This window comes from Pseudonaja textilis, chromosome 17 (assembly GCF_049901715.1).
Source record: "Pseudonaja textilis isolate UNSWEBS1 chromosome 17, rPseTex1.2, whole genome shotgun sequence".
In the NCBI taxonomy this organism is placed as follows: domain Eukaryota; kingdom Metazoa; phylum Chordata; class Lepidosauria; order Squamata; family Elapidae; genus Pseudonaja; species Pseudonaja textilis.
This window is the reverse complement of record NC_142006.1, coordinates 9,031,830-9,052,942: the sequence shown is the minus strand read 5'-3', so window position 1 is coordinate 9,052,942 and position 21,113 is coordinate 9,031,830. Positions and strand designations below refer to the sequence as shown.

Below are 21,113 nucleotides of genomic sequence, written 5' to 3'. Positions count from 1 at the left end.
GGTGAGCAAGGACTGGCACACGTCACAGCAGAAGGGAGGAATCCGAAATGATGGGGGGGGGAAACTAGTTTTATGGGAATCGCTCCAGGTGTGGGAGAGGGAAGAAGGAAGGAGGGAGGGAGGGAGAGAGGGAAGGAAGGAAAGGAAGGGAGGGAGAAACGGAGGGAGGGAAGGAGGGAGGGAGGGAAGGAAGGAAAGGGAGGGAGGAAGAAACGGAGGGAAGGAAGGAAAGAAGGAAGGAAAAGAGGAAGGAAAGGGAGGGAGGGATAAATGGAAGGAAGGAAGGAGGAGGGAGGGAGGAAAGGAAGAAGGAGGGAGGGAGGGAGGGAGGGAAATGAAGGAAAGGGAGGGAGGGAGAAACAGGGGAAGGAAGGAGGGAGGGAGGGAAGGAAGGAAAGGGAGGGAGGAAGAAACGGAGGGAAGGAAGGAAAGGAGGAAGGAAAGGGAGGGAGGGATAAATGGAAGGAAGGAAGGAGGGAGGGAGGAAAGGAAGAAGGAGGGAGGGAGGAAGGGAGGGAGAGAGGGAAGGAAGGAGGGAGGGAAGGATCTTTTCAATCTCACTTCTTCTTGCTTTGTCTAGGGAGCACCTGCATACAAAGTAGGAAAGATCAGAAGAGAACTCCGCTCTGGTCAATCTAATTTTCTCCTTTATTTAACAGCTGCCAGACCTTAAAGTTGCCTGGATGGACAGAGTGAAATTGAAATTAGTGGCATGGCCTGAGCTGAAGGCTCCCATTATGAGCAATCCAATTAAGGAGATGCATATTAATTACGGACTAATTATTGAGTTTCCTCACTTTGCCTAAATGTATTTGCATGTTCTCTGTACCTTGGAATGGTTTCCTCCTTAATTTAATTTCCTTCTTTCCTTCCTTCCTTCCTCTCTCTCTCCTTCCTTCCTTTTTCTCAATTAACCGTCATCATAAACTCCCCAAATAATTCAGACACAGGACAGGACAAAGAGAAAGAGAGAAGGCAGGCAGGCAGGCAGGCTCTGGGCTCCAGAAATCAAAGCTACGGTCTTGAAACCCTGGACAATGGAAGTTGATAGGCTTATGGATTTGAAGAATGAACTAAATCTTTCCCTTTTCACCTGGATTACAATTTTGGAGCAGACTACAGAAAAGGGAAACGCTGCAAGGACGCAGTGAGTCGAAACGGCGTTTCTCTACCTCAGCAGTTTTAAGATGCTTGGGTTCCACTTCCCAGAATTCCACGCTGCTTAGGGAATTCTGGGAGTTGTAGTCCACCCATTTAAGGTTGCCAATAGTAGGGACGGCCTCCAACACGTGGCCTGGTTTGCTAACAGGCAGAAGAAGCTCCAAGAATTGATTTTCAAAGATTTATCACTCCCCATAAACAGATTTATTGTACAGCATCTGTAAAAACCTTCCCATAACTCCTGTGAATTAAACGCTGGCTCTATTTATAGTGAGACCGAGGTTCAGATTTTCAGATTTTCTCTCTTCTCCCCGTGTGATGGAGCGGGGCTGGAAGCCAATCTCCTCGGGGTGGGAGCACCGGTTTCCATCTGTCTCTTGCTTTGAGAATGGTCCAGCTTGGTGTTATGGCTTTTTTTCTTTCTTTCTTTTTTTACTTTTGACTGAAAGCAAACTCTCAATTTCACAAAGAATTTCTCCTCGTAAAAAGGATAAGGAAAGGAAACAAAAACGGGGATGAGATAAGAGAATCCACCCGGGGGAGGGGAAAACCTGAAAATACTTCCAGGAATGTGTTCGTTTGTGGAGTCCTTGATGCTCTCGGAGCTTGGCTGTTTTCTGTAGACATTTCATTATCCGACTAGATAACATCATCAGTGCTAGAAGGGAGTGGGATTGGAGGAGGAGGAGGAGGAGGATTATGGGTCTGTGGTGCTGTGGCTCGCTGCAGACATTTTATTACCCAACCGGGTAACATCATCAGTGAAAGTGAGTCAGGGGTCTGCTCTCTGTTGATATACAGTAGCTTCTCCTTTCAGTCTTGGTGAAGGTGTGATTTCCTCCTTGGTTGGGATATTGTTTTCTCTCTTTGATCATTTGCCTGGTGTTAATCCCTGCTTATCTGGACGTTGGTTGCTGGGCGCTGGTGGAAAAACAGCCGCAGAATCCCTTTTGAATCAATCATCCATGTTAGCTTTTGGCCTCCTAGTCTAACCAAGAGTGGGTGACATGATAGCGGTCTTCGGATATTTGAGGGGTATCACACAGGTGAGGGGGTCAACCTATTCTCAGAAGCACCTGAGAGCAGGACAAGAAGCAACACGTGGAAACTGATGAAGGAGAGAACCAACCTAAAATTATTAATCAGTGGAATAATTTGCCTCCAGAAGTTGTCACGGCAGTTTTTCAAGAAGAGACTGGACACCCACAGGGGTGGACTATAAGACCTCCAAGTTCCCTTTCAACCATATTATTCTGTAATCTCCGGCTAAAGAGTCCCAAATCTCAGCTACCTCCTCAGTTCCCCCATCCACCTTCGCCGAACTGCTTCTCAGTGATCAACTCTCCTTATTGACGGGTAACGTCTCGTTTCTCCAGATGTGACGTGATGAGAAAAACGGAGGCGGCTCAAGGGGTTAGGAGGCAAATCTCAAATCTTATTAAGATTCTGAAAGAAGCTTTCATTAGAACAGCGATGGGCGAAGAGGAAGGAGGAAAAAATGAGTTCATATTTTATTTCTTATATAACCTGGAAAACACAGAGTGCTTTTGGTTTCATCTTCATTTGCTGGTTGCGTGTGATATTTCTTTCTTTTTTAATCTGCTTTTTTTTTCTTCCCCCATGTCATCTTTGCTACTGATCTGTCGGGGACGGTAGATTATCGTTTGTTCCTGGAACGCGCCGTAAAGCAAAATACGGATGCGAAGGGATTGACTTTGAGTGTTCAGGGGCCCCGCGCAAAGGCGAGGAACTGTCTCACCGTTACTTAAATATGCATTGATTATTTGATTTGGAACAGCAATTATCCGTGTAAGAGGCGGTTGACTCCCGAGGAACTTGTCAAGAGTGGGGAGATAATGGAAGAGCTGAACAAGGGGGACAATTCAATGAGACGGAACGAAATCGGCGACGGGAGGGAGGCATCCAGGCCAACTTGGTCATTCTTCACACAAGCTCCAGATTAGGGAGGCCGCAGCTGTAATTAAGGAGGCCAGGCGGAGGCGGGGAAGGTAGAAAGAACTTCATGGAGGAGGAGAGGATGGATGGCTCCAAGCCGGAGAGGATCACTTGAGATGGGGTCAATGGTAGCAGACCCCAAAATTGGAATTGGGGATTTGGGGGCCGCAGCACTTGTTGGCTGGAATGTTGTCTCTAAATTCCACGATGTGAGGTGGCCGGTGCAATCCTGGTTGTCTAAGATCTCATGAGGTTTTGGACCTCGCACTTGAGTGTCATTCCAGAGAAGTCCTCCAGTTAAATGCTCCTTTCCACCCATCATGTATCTTCTCTATAATCTATGTGTAACCAATCTATCTATCTATCCCCATCCATCTTCTCTATCTATCTATCTATCTATCTATCTATCTATCTATCTATCTACGTATCTATCTATCTTCCATCCATCCCTATGTATCTTCTCTATAATCTATGTAGAGAATTATAGAGAATATATTATAGAGAATATAATTAGACACCTATCCATCCATCCCCATCCATCTTATCTATGGACCAACCTACCTACCTATCCATATCTATCTATCTATCTATCTATCTATCTATCTATCTATCTATCTATCTATCTATCTATCTATCTATCTATCATCCATCTATCTTGGAATTAAATCCCAAACAAGCAAAGTCCATTCTCTTCAAAACAAACTGATAACAATGACACAGTTGTTCTCATCTATATAAATGCACATCATTTGCATAACTGCACAATGACACAATTAAATTTTTGGCATAATTAGAAAACAGGCATAAAAATGTCAATTGTGTAATTACAAAAGGGGTGCAAGTGGCATAAATTTGTCAATTTTCCCCAGGATCACCCGTCGGCCCCAAAATTGTCGATGAAAGCAAGATTTCATTGAATTTCTATACATTTCGTCTTCTCTGAATAACCCGTTTCCCCTCTTGTTTGGAACATCTCTCCGGATTTTGGATCCAATCGTGGCGACATTAATTTGCTGTTCCTGTCATTTGCTGTTCATGGATTTGCTGTCGATGAATTATTTGCTTGCCTGCCTAACTTTTGAAGAGAGCGACTTGCTGGTTTCATTCTTTCGTTTAGATCTGGCTGTTCAGGAAGGCATGAAACAGTGACCCGCTCCCACACACACCTGTCCCCAAAAACACAATTTCAAAGGTACATGCAGCTATTTCAAACATGGCTGAGCTCCTCTTCCTTAGAGGATAACAGAATTAACAGGGCTGGAAAGGTTCTTTGGAGGTCTTCTGTGGAGTTTTTCTAATATTGCATCCGTTCCATGAGGCTGGTGGGGTCTCGAGGGGGACTTGCTTCCCGAGGCCTCCTGCCAAATAGGGAGAAACTTTTAACTTGGTTTTCTAAACAAGTCCTTAAACTGCAAAACCTGTCATAAATATGAATCAACCAGAGAAGTGGCTGTCCAGTCTCTCCTTAAAAGCCTCCAGTGATGACCCAGAACTTCTGTAGGGAAGCCACTCTGCCGATTAATTGTCCTCCCTGTCAGGAAATTCCTCCTTCGTTCTGGGTTGCTTCTCTCCTGGATCAGTTTCCATCCGTTGCTTCTTGTCCTGCCTTTCAGGGGCTTTGGAGAATAGCTTGACCCCCTCCTCTTCTTTGGAGCAGCCCCTCAAATATTGGAAGACAGCTATCACGTCACCCCTAGTCCTTCTTTTCACTAGATTAGACAAACCCAATTCCTACAACTGTTCTCCGTATGTTTTAGCCTCCAGTCCTCTAATCATCCTTGTTGTTCTTCCCGGCACTCTTTCCAGAGTCTCAACGTCTTTTTTACAATGTTGGTGACCAAAACTGGATGCAGTATTCCAAGGTTATTCCAAGGTCTTATAAAGCAGGACTAATACTTTGCATGATTTTGATTCTGTTTTTATACAACCCAGGATTGCGTTAGCTTTGGGGGCAGCTGCCACACACGGCTGGCTCGTATTTAAGTGATGCTCCAAAAGGACTCCAAGATCCCTCTCAAGGGGGCGATTCTTTTGCCAGGTTTTCCCCTCTCTAATCTGTATCTTTTGGTTTTCAGACAAATCTTGGCTTTGAGAGTTCCTGAGAGTTTGTGCCTTCATTGAAATGCAGGTCCCCGCTTTGGATGTTCTGCTATTTAATGACTTCTGAATGCTTTTCTATTTTAATATTTCTGTGATGTCAGTGCAAGTTGCTTTGAGGATTTCAACTCAAAAGAGTCTGACATACATTTTTAAATACCTCTACAGATAGCCCGGAGGATCACACCTCGTTGCTCTCTTCTGTTTCCCCTGCAGGTGTAAATGTAATCTCCATGCCAACCAGTGCATTTTCAAGGAAGGAAGTCTTCAGTGTGAATGTGAACATAACACAACGGGACAGGACTGTGGCAGATGCAAGAAGAATTTCCGGAGCAAGTCTTGGAGAGCTGGCTCCTACCTTCCCCGTCCCAACGGTTCTCCGAACGTGTGTAAGTATGGCGGGAACGACGGCTGTGAGTTCAAGTCCACCGCGGGAAGGAGAAACATCTCAACCGCCAAAAGCCAAACCAGCAATAGGGAGACAGGGGAAAGTCACCTCATGGATGAATCCAAGTAGAGAAGTCTAGGAAAAGGAGTTGTCCAAGAAACGGTCCCCTGAAATCATCAGCAGAAAGATTGGGTCATCGCTCTCCTCCACCATCCACACCTGCCGCCGACTAACCACAACACCCTATACCAGGGGTGTCAAACTCAAGGCCCGGGGGCCAGATCCGGCCTGCGGGGTGATTAGATCTGGCCCGCAGGGCCACCCTGGAAACGGCGAAAGACTGGCCTGCGGTGCCTCTGCCAGCCAAAGCAGAACTCAGGTGGGCTGCCCCCTTTTCGTTGGCAGGGGGTTACTTACAGGAGGCCGTTGCAGCCGAAAACGGAGCTCAGGAGCCTGTTTGCTCTGGCAGAGGGCTCGGGCGACCACAGGCACCCCTGACACGAGGGATGTCGAGCTGGCCACACCCACCCTGGCCACGCCCACTCTGGCCCTCCGAGGTAAAATACAATCCTGATGCGGCCTTCAATGAAATCGAGTTTGACCCCGCTGCCCTACCCCATTTCAGACAAATGGCCGTCCAGTCTCTTCTTGAAAGCCTCCCGTGATGGAGCCCCCGCAACTTCTAGACAGAGGTGAGCCGTTCTACTGGTTGATCGTTCTCACAGTCAGGAAATTTCTCCCTTAGTTCTAGGTTGCTTCTCTCCTGAATCGGACGAGAAGCAACGGATGGAAACTCATCGAGGAGAGAAGCAACCTAGAACTAGGGGGGGGAATTTCCTGACCGCGAGAACCATCAATCCGTGCAACGGCTTGCCTGCAGAAGTGGTGGGTGCTCCGTGGAGGTTTCCAAAAAGAGACTGCAATGGTCCAGGGTTTCCTGCCTAGGCAGGGGGTTGGACTAGAAGGCCTCTAAGGGTCCCTTCCAACTCTGTTCTTCTCCATCATTTCCATCCCTCGTTTCTTGCCCTGCCTCCAGGTGCTTTGGAGAATAGGTTGACACCCCTCCCCCCTCTTCCTCGTGGTAGCCCCTTGGAGAACAGACTTTTAATTAATTTATTCATTTATTAATTTTTTATGCCACCCATCTGCCTTACGAGCTGACTGTAGGCGGCATAAATTAGCTTGCTGTCTGGCTCCCTCCCCCTTTCTTGACCTTCTCTCCCCTTTTCTTCTCTTCCAGGTGCGGCTCCAAATTTTGGCAGTAAGTAAAACGAAACAACATTTAAAAGGAAAAATAAAAAACCAAAACACAACCCTCCCCTAAAACCGCCAACCCAACTTGAAAGGCGGAGAGGCTTGCTAGCACAGTCCCGGCAGATGCCGTTGGATGGCCCAAAAGGAGCTTTTATTTTTATTTTTTTAAATTTTTTCTTCCCCCTTTCCCAATCCCTGTTTTTCCGTCTCCGCTAACATCTGTCCAAGCATAAGTCTGCTTCTCTAATTGTGCCTCATTTCCCCGCCTGTCAAACATCTCTCTTTGAGTACGGTCGGAGAGCTCATTGTCTTTGTCGTGCCGGCGTGTTCTTTCTTTCCCCCATGAGGTTTGTTAGCAAGGCGGCGAGGAAGGAAATAAAGTGTTTTTCGAAGGAGGCGAGGGAGGGAGGGAGGGAGGGACGGCTGCTTTCCACATCTCCGGCTTAAGAGCCTTGCGGGCACTAAATTAAACTCTTATAAATCAAAGAGACTGCTTTAGATGGCTGAAGTCCCCAGCCACTTTTCTTAGGAGGAGGTGCGTGTGATACTTAGGAATGAACGATACAGTCCTTGATGCACGGCCCCATGATTCCTTGCGGGGCAGAATCGGGGCAGCTGAATGGAGCTGAGTGTTTACTGGCCGGATACCCCTCCTGTTGCCAGGGCGGAGTTATATCCAGCCGATAAATTCTCATTGTGCCGAGAGAGAGAGAGAGAGAGAGAGAGAGAGATCTGCTGCTACCTAGGATTGATCTCACAGCCTCCTGATTGCGAGGCGAGAGTGCCACCTCTAGGCACACCTCGCCACTCTGGCAAGCACGGTCATAAACTGCGAAAATAGGTAAAGCACGTTCCGTTGTCTGAACATTGATTATCTCTAGAGGTTTAGGGTACCCAAATATTAGTGTGTTCATATTCTCCAGTCAAATACCACTGTACTCAAATCATTGTCGTCATGATAATAGGCAGGAGATCCAATTCAGGTGGTCCTCCACTTACAACAGTTTGTTTAGTGGCCGTGCAAAGTTACAAGAGCCCTGAAAAAAGGGACCGGTGGCCATTTTTCACACTTACGACCACTGCAGCATCCCAGGGATCCCGCCAGACGCACTTTGCAGCCGTGTGACTCACTTAACAATGGCAGTGGTCCGCTTAACCACAGTGGCGAGGAAGGTCATAGAGTGAGGCAAAACCTCACCTAAATGCTTCACTTAGCAACAGAAAATGTGGGGGCTCGTTCCGGTTGTAACTGGCTTTGCTGGACCAGAGGTCGCAAAAGGGGATCGCGTGAGCTCAGGACTATCATAAATATGAGTCAGCTGCCAAGCGTCTGAATTTTGATCCCATCCCCGCGGAAATGCTGCAACGGTTGTAACGGTGAAAAACGGTGGATAATAAGTCGGTTTTTTTCTAGTGCCATTGTAACTCCGAACGGCCATTAAATGAACGTTTGTAAATTGAGAGTTATTTGTTTTTCTCTCGTGTTTCTCTGCTCCCTTTAAAAAATAAAACGGCAGCAAAGTTTTCTCCAAGTTAACTTTAGGATGCCTTTCCGCTAACAAGGCCTTTTTAATTGGCTGCGGAAAGGAAATTGCTGAGAGTGGGGGGTGAGGCAATGAAAGGGAAATGAATTCCTCCCATCTCGAGTTTTCTTTTGTTTCAAACGCGGCCTGATGAAAAGCGCCCCGACTGGCTAGGAGGAGGCGATCCATTAAATCTTCATCCCGCCACATTAATTTACAAATTACGGCGGTCGAGATTACGCATGCAATTGAAGCCCGGGAGAAAACCAATGTGGAGCTTTGACAGTTACGGAGCGACAGGAACATTTGGAATGGACTCAGCGAAAGTTTAATTTATTGGGTCTTTCCAGCTAATTTGACAAATCGAAGGGGCCGTTTAATTACTCGCCGCTCACGGGAGGGATCCAGACCCATTTGGGACGGCACCAATGCTTATTTTGCAGAGTTGCCCAAGCGGTTTAAGGACTCGGACTGGATGGAATCCCCATCCCGTCTGGCTTTAGTTTCAAATCGGATCTGATCGATCGATCGATCGTTTTTTTCCAATCCCGTCTGAAACCGTTCAGATGGATTGGGGCTCAGATGTGTCCAACCCATGGTAAGAACCCAGCTGTGGGGCTTCAGAGGGTGGCTGTTTGTTCCTAGATCGAGCTTTGGCTAAACGAGAGAGCGCGAGAAAGAGCGCCTGGGCAGTTCGGATTTCTTGGATTAAACGAAGGAAGTGATCCAAAGATTTCCAATAGCTCAATGAACAGAATAACAGGGTTGGAAGGAGCCGTGGAGGCCTTCTAGTCTGACCCCTTGCGGAAACGAAGAAACTCTATATACCATTCCAGACAAGTGCTTGTCCAATCTTTTGATCACGTTACCGTGAAGATGCTCCAATGGTTGTAAGCGTGAAGAAACTAAGTCACTTTTTTCAGTGCCGCTGTAACTTCGATCGACCCCTAAACGAACGGTTGCAATTGGAGGGGGTCGACCTGTAGTAGATGAGTAGATGATTAGTTGATTCATTTCCCCCGGTCACAGAAGCTACTTAGATCTGAGAAGTCTCTCTTAAGGGATTGGCATTCTGATTTTCTTTCCTTTTCTTTATTTTTTCCCGCCTCTGCCATCTTGGTTTCTCTCTCTCGGTAGCGAAGGAGCCACCCAGGCCAGTAACTAATCGTCAAATTATCATCCTCACAACTAGCATTTCCAAAACCACGGTTAGCACCACCTACGCCACGGAATCCTCTTGGGTGCCCACCACTCCCCTCATTGCAACACGGCGGCCAGGTGGGTGCTGAACGTAGTTGCAGACTCCCACCCTAGTAGATAGACAGCCTAGTCCTGCGCTTCTCTTGCCAGCTTTGGCTTCTGGCTGCCGTGACCCTTGTCGGGTCGGTGACAGGTAAGATGGGAAGATGCTGACACCCCCCCGCCCCCTGGCTTGCTAGTCTCTTCCCTCCTTGTAGGGAGATTAGATGGGAGAGCCCGGATAAAAAATCAGGCTGTTCGCAGGCGCAAGGCTTCCCATTTGTCGGTGCGAGAGCTGGTGCATTTGCCCAGCTAATTAATGAAGGGAAGATCATCCATGGGACAGGCCCCATTCATAATGGGCCCAACCCTCCCCTGCTGGGTAGCAGGTGCAGGATTCTCCGGGAAGGACTTTATAAGTAGTGGAAGGAAGGAGGATAGGTCGGTAGGTCGGTAGGTGGGTGGTTGGCTGGCTGGCTGGCTAGAGGGAGAGAGAGAGAGAGAGAGACAGACAGACAGATATGGATGGATGGATAGACAGACAGACAGATAGATGAGGAGGAAGAGGACTATGGGATCTTTGGTGGTCTCTGAGCTTGGTTGTTTTCTTGCAGACATTTCATGACCCAACTAGGCAACATCATCAGGGCTATGAGTATGACTTGCTCCCTGTTTATATAAAATAGCTCTGAGCTTGGTTGCTTCCTGATGTTTGGTAACATCAATACCTACCCAAGACAGTAGAAATGGAGACACCTTTTCAAGAAAAAGAAGTTCAATTTGTGAGCCGAGATAACGAGTGGATCTTGATCAGTTGGTCTTTTGACAACTGGAACCCTTGTCCTTGGCCAAGGTCAAAAATGGAAGCCATTTTGAGAGCATCTCCATCACCTGCTCATAATTTCCAAAGGTGTGATCCAAAATAGATGGGATTAGTCTTTCCTTCTGTACTTCTTCTAAGTGACTGGGGGGTGAACCGTCCATTGAGCAAGGACTTGTGATGGTCAAATCTCTCTCAACCAGGATGCAGCATTCCGATTATTCAAAAAAAGGAGAAAAGAAAAGAAAGAAAGAAGAAGAAAGAAGCATAAGTTGGTTGAATGTGGTATTTATAAAATGTCTTTCCCCCAGAGATGCCTCTTTCTGAAATAACACAAACTAGATCAGGCTACCAGCTGTTTCCCAAAGCCTCGGAAAGAAGGTGAAATATAAAAACCCAACACTCAAATTACAGCTCAATCGATAAAATTAATCCTTAGCTCTATTTTTCAACCAATCACACCTCAGCTTTGGTGGTTAAAAAAATGGTCCCTGCCCATTAATCATCTGAAGTGGAATTGATTTATCTACCAGCTAACGGAGTTGCATCTTGCAAGACGCATTAAGTCGCAGGCATTGGCTCCAATATTGCATGCAAATTAGTTTTGATAGATTATGTGCCATCAAGTTGATATTAAGTCGCAGTAACCACAAAGGTAGATTTTCATCAGGACCACCTGTTCCTTAACTGTTACTTCACCTCTTCCTCCTGCGTAGCCGTCACAACTTCTCTACTGCTGGTGGTTCTCTTTCTCTCTTTCCTTCCATCGTTCCTAGCATCGCTGCCTTCTCCAGAGGGCAGGGTCTTCACTTAATGTGTCTTTAATTGGATAATTTGAGTCTGGTTATCTAGGCTTCAAGTCAAAACTCTGGGATGATTGGTTTGATGAACCATCGGTTTGTGGTTTCTCCAACCTCCCCAAAGCATCTGTTGTCTTCTGATGGTCCTCAAAACAACTTTTGGTCCTATGGAATGTCATGGAATGGCTTGCTCTATTTTGATGCTCACTCAAATTATAATTTCGGCCTTGGAGGTCTTCTGTAGGCCTTCTTGGCAAAGGTAGGAGATCTTATACCATCCCAAACAAATGGTTGCTCAACATTTTCTTGAAAACCTCCAGCATTGGAGCATCCATAACTTCTGGAGGCAGGCTGTTCCACTGGTTAATTGTTCTCATTTTCAGGAAATTTCTCCTTAATTCTAGGTTGGATCCCTCTTTGATAAATGCCTACGGAGACTCTCAGTCATCCAGGTCATGGCTGTGGCCTCACCAGGGCAGTATAAAGTGGTGCTATCACTTGTCAGGATCTTGACGCTACACCTCTGTTGATGCGGCCTAGGATCGCATTGGCTTTTGGGGCAGCTGCAGCACACGGCGGGCTTATATGATATGGGTTGATACCTTTCAACAGGGAAGGAGCAGGACCACTCGAATGTGCTACTCCTATTCCCTATTTGGATTTAAAAAAAATGTGGCGTCTTCCATTCCAAATCATCAGAGACTTTGATTTCTACTCTTTTTTTTAAATTTCCCAACCTTTATGGCGGCTGAATTCTAGCGGATTCCTTTCCTTCCCACTCTTCTGGAGGTGATGGAAAAAGCATCCATAAATGTCTATGAGATTCCTGGCTTGGCAGCTCAGGACTAGGTGAATTAATAAGGCTTTTGACTCTGTACAAGCTGAACTGGGGAAGGTGTATCTATGCAAAAAAGGCAAAACGCCTTCAGGGCAGCTTCTTTTATGGTGACTCTAATTAAGCCCTTGCCAATTTGCACTGGGCCTTCTTCCTATTCTAGTTGAAAGCCCCATTAATATCCATGTGTCGCCATTTCCATTTATCCAAGTTCTTTAAATACGGTTTTAAAGGAAAAAGAGGAGCAAAAAGAGGAGGAGGAGGAAGAGGAAGAGGAGGAGGAGGAGGAGGAATAACAACTGTATTGGCAGTGCTTGATGGAAAAAGAAGAGTTGTTGGAAAGTAGACATTTCTGACAGATCAGGATGGTCAAATTCAAGAAGGCCTCTTGGACATTTCATGGAAATCTCTGCTGGGGATGGGCAATCCAGAGCTAAGTTGTTCTCAAGGATATCTCAGGTGACACCTGGAGACCAACCAGGTCAAAAAAAACCAACCCCTACATCTGCTAAATCCTACATCTGCTCCTATCCCTGGAAATGATGGATTTCTTAGGATTTGCTGAAACTAAAAGCAGTTCCTTTCTACGCCCAATTCTCCCTGAATCTCTTTGGGAAGATCTATTGAGAAGAAAGAAATGGGAAGCTAAGAATTCCAGCAACTGAACAGTTTCCGAGCTCAAGATTTCTTGATTATATTCCTAGCCATCTTTCTTTCTAAAATGACAGGTCTCCTTCACTAGGAAGTTACAGTTGCTTATTTATATAACAGCTTCTCTTAAAAGGATAGCATCTTTCCTGGATGTTTGTTGGGAACCACACTTAAAAGACGCACACCCACGCAATTCTGTTTCTATTTTCTTTTTAATGGAAAGCAGTTACGCCGGACACTTTCTTGCATGAATAAGAAGTTGGAGAAGAATGGAAGTTTATCCTTCCAGGTGGAAAGAGGCCGCTGCATCGGAATCAAGTCAAGATTTCATTAGCTTAAAAAAATAGGCTATGTAAGTCCTGAGTTAATGCCAGGAACATGGTTTGGGGCACAATCACTTTGCCATAATTGGATTTTTGTGTTGTCTTTGCAAGAAAGGACCGATTCTTCTGTGGTAACCTTGGAAGATAACTTCACCCCAGCCAAGACTGATGTGAACTCAGAAGGTAAGAAACACTATGCTACGGCCAACTTTAGCTTCCTGTAGGAACTGTATCTTGTAGCAAAATAGCTCCTTTCTCCTTTCCACCTGCTATTATCCATCCTTGCTTTGTGCGCTATGTTTTGTGATTAACCCATTCGTTCTCACAATGTAGACCCCAAAACAGGCTAGTTTCAACTAGAAATGAATGACTGAATCCTCATCGTACGGATTTGCGCTGAGCCATAAACCAGGATGGGGCAGCTTTTCTGCTTGTCTGGTTTTAAAGACGGCTAAACTAAAAATAGGTTGAGGTTAACTCAATTGAATAGGCCTTCCTCCTCCCCTCAGGGCTGACGTGTTCATCCATGCCACTTCTATTAATGGTGGCACTTCCTTGCTTTCTACAACTTTTGTTTTTAAACCTGTCTGTTCTTGAGGTGAACCTCTTGAGAACATCTCAATTAGAGATGTCTTAGCAAGCACTGACCGTGTGTGTGTGTGTGTGTGTGTGTGTGTGTGTGTGTGAGAGAGAGAGAGAGAGAGAGAGAGAGAGAGAGAGAGAATGAGAATGAATCGCAGGCCAGATGTGAGGGTGCTGCTATGGTCATAAGCACAAGGACCAGTTGTAAGTCCCTTTTTTTCAGTGCCACTATAACTTCAAACAACCACTAAATGAATGGTTGTAAGTCAAAGACGACCTGGATTCGGGTAGAGCTACCACATGGGGATTGCAAATGTCCACTAGAGGGCAGCAAGGGAACTATAAAATGATGCCCTCTAGTGGTGGGTAGGAGTAGTGAAGGCTAGATTAGACGGTTAAACAGGATGCCTCTATATTTAGCCTTGTTCTAATCTAATCTAACCTATCTATCCCAGGTTTTCAACTCACGAGTGACAGAGAAGATTTTTTTAAAAAAGGGGAAAAATAAGGCTGCAACTCAGCCAGGTGTTCAAATTGCAAGCAAATATGCTTTATTTAGAAGCAATTTCACAAGGAGCTGACTCCGAACACACACTCTGGGAGTGATCCAAGGACTCTTGTAATTGAGCACCTTGGCATCCTGGTTTGACACACTCAACCCTAATTAGACGATGCTTTGAATGTTTAACCCGGCTTTCTCTCCTGCGTGGAGCTGTTTCCCAAATCCCCCTCCGGGGATAGGCAGGTGGGTGGGTGGTTATGATCATGGCAGTCACGGTCCCTGCGTTGCGGGGGGGGAAAAAAAAAGAGGCTCCTCGAAGACCGTTGGCTGCCTCCTCTCTTCCCTAACTTTCAATGAAATGCCAAATCGATGGGATTCCTTTGAAATGGGTAAGATTTCGGCCCTTGTAAGGGAGAACCTTAGAACATCTCAGGTGAGAAACCTGCAGGGGGATGAGAAGGTTGATCTGAAGAAATGGAGTGGAGTGGAATGGAATAGAAAATAGAATACAAAGTTGGCACCTCTAGGGCCCGATGTGTGCCAGAACCGGACTCTAATGGAATTACTGCGGTCATCAAAACTGCTTCAGGTGGCAAATGTAAGGCAGGCATTGCCAGGAGAAGAGGACAGCCGGGGTCACTGGCCCTCGCCCTGTGCCAGCAGCGCAGTTACAGAATAGCAGAGTTAGGAGGGTCCTTGGAGGTCTTCTAGTCCAACCCCCACACCGTCTCAGACAAATGGTTGTCCGAGACGTCCCCAAATGTACAAGAAAGCTGAACAGGAGTTGTAAATGCTCCAACACTGGAAGTTTTTTTAAAGAAGAGATTGGACAACCCTTTGTTTGAAATGCTACAGAGTTTCCTGCCTAAGCAGGGGGTTCGGCTAGAAGACCTCCAAGGTCCCTTCCAACTCTGTCTATTCTCTTCTATCTTTTCTTTTAAATGCCTCCTTTCACACCTTTCTCTGCATAAATTGCCTGGTTTTTTTTTTTTTTTTTGCACTCCTCCAAAATCAATCTTTTCCACCTCAAATGTTCAGGTAGGTCCTCAAATTACAACCAGCTTAGCAGTATTGGTGTAGACCATCAAGGGGACATCTCTCAAACTGTTTTAAATGAATAGCGTGAGGAGGAAGGACACTTCGCCTGCTGACACCCGAGTCTTTGCACAGGGGTGGAATATCCTTGTGGGTGAGATGGGCCACCTACTCAAGCCAACTTGGCCCTATTGGGTCTCTTTGTGGACGAGGACAACCAGTCTTCTACCAGAAACACCGTCCCAGGCTGCAGCCTGAGATGCCCCTCTCATTTCCCCCATCTTAAGAAGACCCCCGGGGCGGGGGAAGCGTTGGGTAGGGATGGGGAAGGCTGCTCCTTTCAACCGTCTTCCTCAAATCAAGGCTGATAGGATCCGTCTTTTGCTGCAAACCATGGGGAGAAAACACACACACACACACACGCATGTCCTCCTGGTTGCGTGCTCCCTCAGGTGCCTCCCCGGTGTGTGTGTGTCTTCTCCTCTTTGCCTCACTTCTTCTTCTTCCCTTACGGTTCTCAGTGAAGCTCTGGGGGAAAGGAAGCCACCCAACGGGATGGCAAAGCTGGCGGTCTCTACAGCGCTCGGTTGTCGAAGCTCCGGAAACTTGGTTTGATGTCTCAACTAGCTTTCATACCGCCGGACGGATCAGACAATGTCCTTTCTCTCTCCCCCCGCAGACTGCGAATGCTACGGACACTCCAATCGGTGCAGCTTCATCGACTTCCTGAACTTGGTCACCTGCATTAGTTGCAAGCATAACACTCGGGGACAGCACTGCCAGTACTGTCGGCTTGGCTACTTCCGAAATAGCTCCGCGGAGCTGGACGACGAGAACGTGTGCGTAGGTGAGTAGCCGCGGGAGGCCCCAGAGCTGGAGAAGCTTCCTCGGACGAGAAGCGAAATGTCTTCAAAGAAAAAAGACAAAAAGCCAGAAAGCCCAGCTGCCTCTCGGAGGGAAGGGAAGCCCCTTTGGGACACCCAGGGTAGCTTCCGATCTGTTTGGCAATGTTCCAGAGCCATGGTTGACTTCTGGTTGCATGAAGAGAGACGGAAGGGACCTTGGAGGTCTTCTAGTCCAACCCTCTGGTTCAAGCAGTAGATCCTATTCAGACAGGTGGCTGTACAGTCTTTTTTTTTTTAAAAAAAAAAAACCTTCACTGATGGAGCAACCACAACTTCTTGAGGCAAGTGGTTCCACTGGTTAATTGTTCTGACTGTCAGGAAGTTTCTCCTTAGTTCCAAGTTGCTTCTCTCACTGGTGAGTTTCCATCTGTTGCTCCTTTTCCCGCCTTCAGTTGTTTTGGAGAAGAACAGGATAACAGGTCTAGTCTTCATCTCTTCCTCCTGTCTCCCAAGGTCACTTCACAACTGTGGCAAAGGAGGTCCCAAAAGGGGGGAAACTCACTTAACAACGGTCTCGCTCAGCAACAGAAATTTTGTGCGCATAAGTCAAGGACCAGCAAATCTATCCAGGATCACTGTTGCTCCTCACTTGAAATTGGGGGGACCTTACTCCCCCCCAAACACCTTAAGGGAGATGTAGGGTGGTGGCTCCACGTTACCCAGGACCTAGGAAGAGGCCCCTAGAGATAGGATTTCCAGAGTTGCTCCCAGTCTCATCCCTGTAAGAATTAGGGGTGACTCCCTGGTTTTTCCCACCGCAGCCCTGACTTTCCTGGTCTCCTTGTTTCTTCCAGACTGCAACTGCAACCGAGTTGGCTCGCTGGCCAACCGTTGTAACGAGACGGGCTATTGCGAATGCAAAGATGGCGGCGTGACGGGGCCGAAATGTGACGATTGTTTGCCCGGCTATTACTGGAGGCAAGGCTGCTTACGTAAGTATCTTTCTCTTTCCGGATGGAGATTGAACCCTATGGCAGAGTTTTTCCGAGTTTGGCGATTTTTAAGACGTGTGGACTTCAACTCCCAGGAATCCCCAGCCAGCAGGCTTTGAGATGAGTGGGATTCTGGGAGTTGAAGTCCGTATATCCTAAAGCAAGCTGGCTGGGGAATTCTGGGAGTTGAAATCCGCACACTTTCAAACACGCTGATTAAGGAATTCTGGGACTTCCCGGCCACGCATCTTAAAAGTAAGCTGGCTGGGGGATTTATTTATTTATTGGAATTTGTCAAACAAAAAGGAGAAGAAGAAGAAGAAGAAGAAGAGAATAAAAATACAATGACAGGGAACAACAGGCACGGCGTTGGTGCACTGATGCTCTCCTCTCTCCACAGCGAATGTCTGCGACGACGAGCTCCTCATCTGCCAAAACGGAGGCACTTGTTACGAGAACCAGCGGTGTCTCTGCCCGCCGGGAACCAAGGGCCTCCTGTGTGAACAAACGAAGTGCGAAGGGGAAGACACAGAGTGCGACTCGGTCTCCGGGACGTATCTCAGCCTTTCGGCCTTCGTGGCCAGCGCGGTGAGCCTACACATACAGCAACTCTTGGACCTCTGAAGGACGAGGAGGGAAGTTGCGTCGTCCAAATCCCACGAGAGGAAGTGAAGAAAGAATTAAGGACAACCTGAAAACGTTGGGAGCTCAGAAGAGCCATCATCCAGCCGAACTGGTTGTCTCTTGGTCCTTGTTGGCCAAGCGTTGAAGGATTCAACAGAAGTTCCGGCTCTTCGCAGATTTTCGGTTGGACATAGTTGAAAGAACACAAGGGATACCTGTTGTGGGGCCCAGCGAGTCAGGAAAAGACGCCTCAACAGGACTTGGGGGGAAATTGCAAAGCGTTTGCAATTTTCCAACTATTTTCTCAAGGGGAAAATTGTTCAGAGCTCTCCTTTGCACAGGGGTAGCTTCCAAAAAGGGGTGGGGGGGGTTGGGGCAAAATGCCATCGATTATCTTGCATTTATGCTGCACTGCTCTTTCCCTTTTTTTTTTTAAGGAAGATGTTTAGGCTCGGCTAAAAGAAGGAACATTCCGGGGCCTTTTTCCTCCTTTGCTCAGGCCCCGAAGGATAACATGGCCTAAAAAAAAGCCAAGTTGCTGAATTTATTCAGTTTTCATTTCTCTCTCTCTCTCTCTCTTTTTTATCATCTTTGGACTTGTTTTTCAGTTTTTACTCTTTGGTTAAGAGTCTTTGGCTTTCAACACTTTTTCTCACGCCAAAAATACACCACGTTCCTTCAGGCTTTGCCGGATAGATTACGGTTCAATTCTTTTCTTTTTTTTCTTTCTTTTTTGGTAGAGAATTATATACGTTGGAATTATCGATGTTCTAAAGAAGAGCGGGGAAGGGGAGATAAAAACAAAACCGATCAGGTGTACTACTACAGCCTTTAGGAAAAGAAAAACCACTTTACCTGAAATATTATGGTGTTATAATCCATTACATAAAAGCAACTTATTAATTGCTGTTAGGTCTCGAATTAGTTTTTCTTCCCAGCTTTGCAGATTGAACTCATCCGTTGGTGGGCACGCTCCCAAAACGACTGTGAAAAGAACAAGTAATACCCACTTTGCGCTTCCTGGTGCCAAAAATGGCATTAGGGGTTTGTTGAGAGTTTGCACGGGGCTTTCCTTTAAACAGACTTGCTTTCCTTATCATGATGGTTGGGTGCTCTCAGTTTTTAAACCGGGAACCAACCCTCTTTTTAGCCGAGAGAGGAGAACTCCTTCAGACTGGCTGTCTTTGGATAGGAAAAAAACAAACTCTTGGACGCACAAAGGACGATCCAGATGGGTAGGACTGAAGCAACGGGGGGGGGTTTACTCTGCAAGGAATATAAACCCTTCTATCTTCCACTTCAGTCAGAACTGAAGAAGCTTCTTGGATGAGAAGCGAAACGTCTTCAAGGAAAAAACAATGGCCTTTTTTTTTGAGTAGGGGGTGGAGGAAGCACTTCTGGGACTCCAGATCTATAGGAGCTTCTCCATTTGCAGTGCAAAGGACGGGGGATCTGGGTGTAGCTTTTTTGCTTGGGGAAAAACGGGCACACAGAAGCTAATTCCCCCCTTCTATGAAACAAGGCCCTGATCCAAAAAACCCAGGGGTGGGGGTGGGGAATCCTCACGTAATTCGCTCTCACTCTAATTCACAGGTCCCTAACTCACCCTTCCATAGCACGAATCAGAGGAAGCCAAGGGTACGTTTGAAAATACAACCTGAATTATTTATTTAGCGGAAGAAGGGGGAGAGATCTTTTTAAAAAGGTCCATTTTAATGTATTTACATTTAGGATTCGTAACAGAAGGGTATAGGGATGTACGTAAAGGATATATCTATTATATATATATATATTTATATATATATAATGTATGTATATGTATAAACACAACTTTTTATCAAACCTAAGTGAAAACGCCCAGAGTTGAGTAGCAGTGAGAATTAAGCAGTTTTTGCCCCCCCACCCCTTGTGCGTGGGATCCTCCCCCCCCCAAATATTTGAGAGGAAAAGACACCGGGGGAGGGGGGGAGTCAAAATTGCAAACTGCCAAATTGCAAGACTTTAATATAGTAACCCAAATCTTTCCGTATCTTTGCAAAAAAAATCCAAATGAATCACGAAACAAAAAAAATCAGAGGCACTTTGATCAGAAAACGGGCGAGGGAAGTTACTGCACAATCTCTCCACCACTCATGGAGACAGGAAGTTGTTTTGCTAGTTGCGCAAATGGATGATGTCGCTACCGCAATTCCTCCCCCCGGCCAGGTAAAGCCCCCCGGTATTGAGCAGGCAAAATCCTCCCCCCCCCCCAAAAAAATCCCGTTTTGTACCCCGAAGAATCAGCCATGAAATAAAAGCCGGGTTTCAGGCCCGGGTTCTAGGAGGGGCTTGTTGAAGGCGGGGTGGGGAGGAGGGGGCAGCTCCCCCGCGTATCAGGAGGGTGACCGGCGAAGTCCTGGACTGATGGGCGCCTGCACCGCTAAATAGGACGCTGTAGGCACGGAAGCGTTTAATGGGCACTCAGGTTTCCTTGCCTCTAAAAAATAAATCTTTCCTTTGCTGTACAAATCTACACGGGGCCCCGCGAGGCCTTCACAGAGTTTGGAGTCCTTTGAAGAGACGGCTGTTTCCGGGAGCAGCGGCCTCCTCGTGTGTCGGGGTTGTATTGATGCATATAGACCCAGGCGTGCAAAGAAACGCACTCTCTCTCCCTCTAAGTCTTCCAGGCAAGAGGTGGTGGGAAGACTCGAACGCAAGACGCCTGGCCAAGAACGGGGCGGCCTTGGGAGGTCAGAAAGTGGTGCGCCTCTTCTTGGCCTCAACGGGGCCGTCCTTCTCCCGGGAGGCCTCCGGGATCTGCCGGGGATAAGCGGGGTGGTTTTTCCAGGTATCTCTTCGCTCGGTCAGGAGGTGGCGCCTCTGGTCAGAGGTCTTGCTGGAGGGGGGGGCACTGCTGGGCAGAGGGGGGACAGGCACGGGTGTGGCGCGGCTCGGAGTTTCCCCAGGGTGTCCACGGAATGGCTATGGCTCTGAAGGGCCCAAGGTGCCGATTTCGGCGCGGAGGAAGCTCGCAAGGCAGGAGCTCGACCCTCCTGGCGGTTGTGGGCTTTTAATGCCGCCTCGTCGCGCCTGGATAGCCGGGGGTCCTGCAGTCTGTCCTGGATGGGTTTGACCTGTGCCACGGGGGGCGGCCGATGGTTGAGTGTCTCTTGAGGAGTCCTTTGGCCGGCCAGAGTAGGAAGGGGGACGGGAGGGCGCTGGGGGGAGACTGGGCTGGGGAGGAGCGCCTGGGGTTTGGCTCTGCCGAGGGCCGCCGGGACTTCGTGGGCATCTCTTTGTAGGGTGGCCGCCACTCCGGTGCGGGAAAGCAGCCTGGGTTTGACGATTTCCGTGGCGTAGGTTTTGTAAGTCTTCTCGGCGGTGTGGACAATGTTCCCTCTGCGTTTGGCGTCCTGGATCATCTCGTTCCAGTCTCCGTTCTCCTGCGAAGAACCAAGGGGGGCAAAGGTCACGCGAAACCCTTCCCCGCCTGGTCGCGGGGTCTCC

At 47.4% G+C, this 21,113-nt stretch overlaps 2 protein-coding genes across 4 annotated transcripts in view; one reads left to right on the top strand and one right to left on the bottom strand.

The window, feature by feature from the left end:
• The window catches only part of NTNG2 (netrin G2), a 43,521-nt gene extending 24,986 nt beyond the window's left edge, over positions 1–18,535 (top strand). The window contains exons 3-9 of one of the 3 annotated variants that reach the window (XM_087914280.1): positions 5,431–5,603; positions 6,843–6,863; positions 9,517–9,657; positions 13,159–13,230; positions 15,846–16,013; positions 16,866–17,003; positions 17,404–18,535. In XM_087914280.1, the coding sequence (XP_087770406.1) occupies positions 5,431–5,603; positions 6,843–6,863; positions 9,517–9,657; positions 13,159–13,230; positions 15,846–16,013; positions 16,866–17,003; positions 17,404–17,627 (937 nt within the window). In that variant the 3' untranslated portion in view covers positions 17,628–18,535. The remainder of the gene's footprint in view (positions 1–5,430; positions 5,604–6,842; positions 6,864–9,516; positions 9,658–13,158; positions 13,231–15,845; positions 16,014–16,865; positions 17,004–17,403) is intronic. The other 2 variants (XM_087914281.1, XM_087914282.1) reach the window with 2 other exon arrangements.
• Positions 18,536–19,266: 731 nt separating this feature from the next.
• Positions 19,267–21,113, bottom strand: part of SETX (senataxin) — a 29,159-nt gene continuing 27,312 nt past the window's right edge. Inside the window, exon 25 of the mRNA XM_026712243.2 lies at positions 19,267–21,049. Within this exon, the coding sequence (XP_026568028.2) occupies positions 20,471–21,049 (579 nt within the window). The 3' untranslated portion in view covers positions 19,267–20,470. The remainder of the gene's footprint in view (positions 21,050–21,113) is intronic.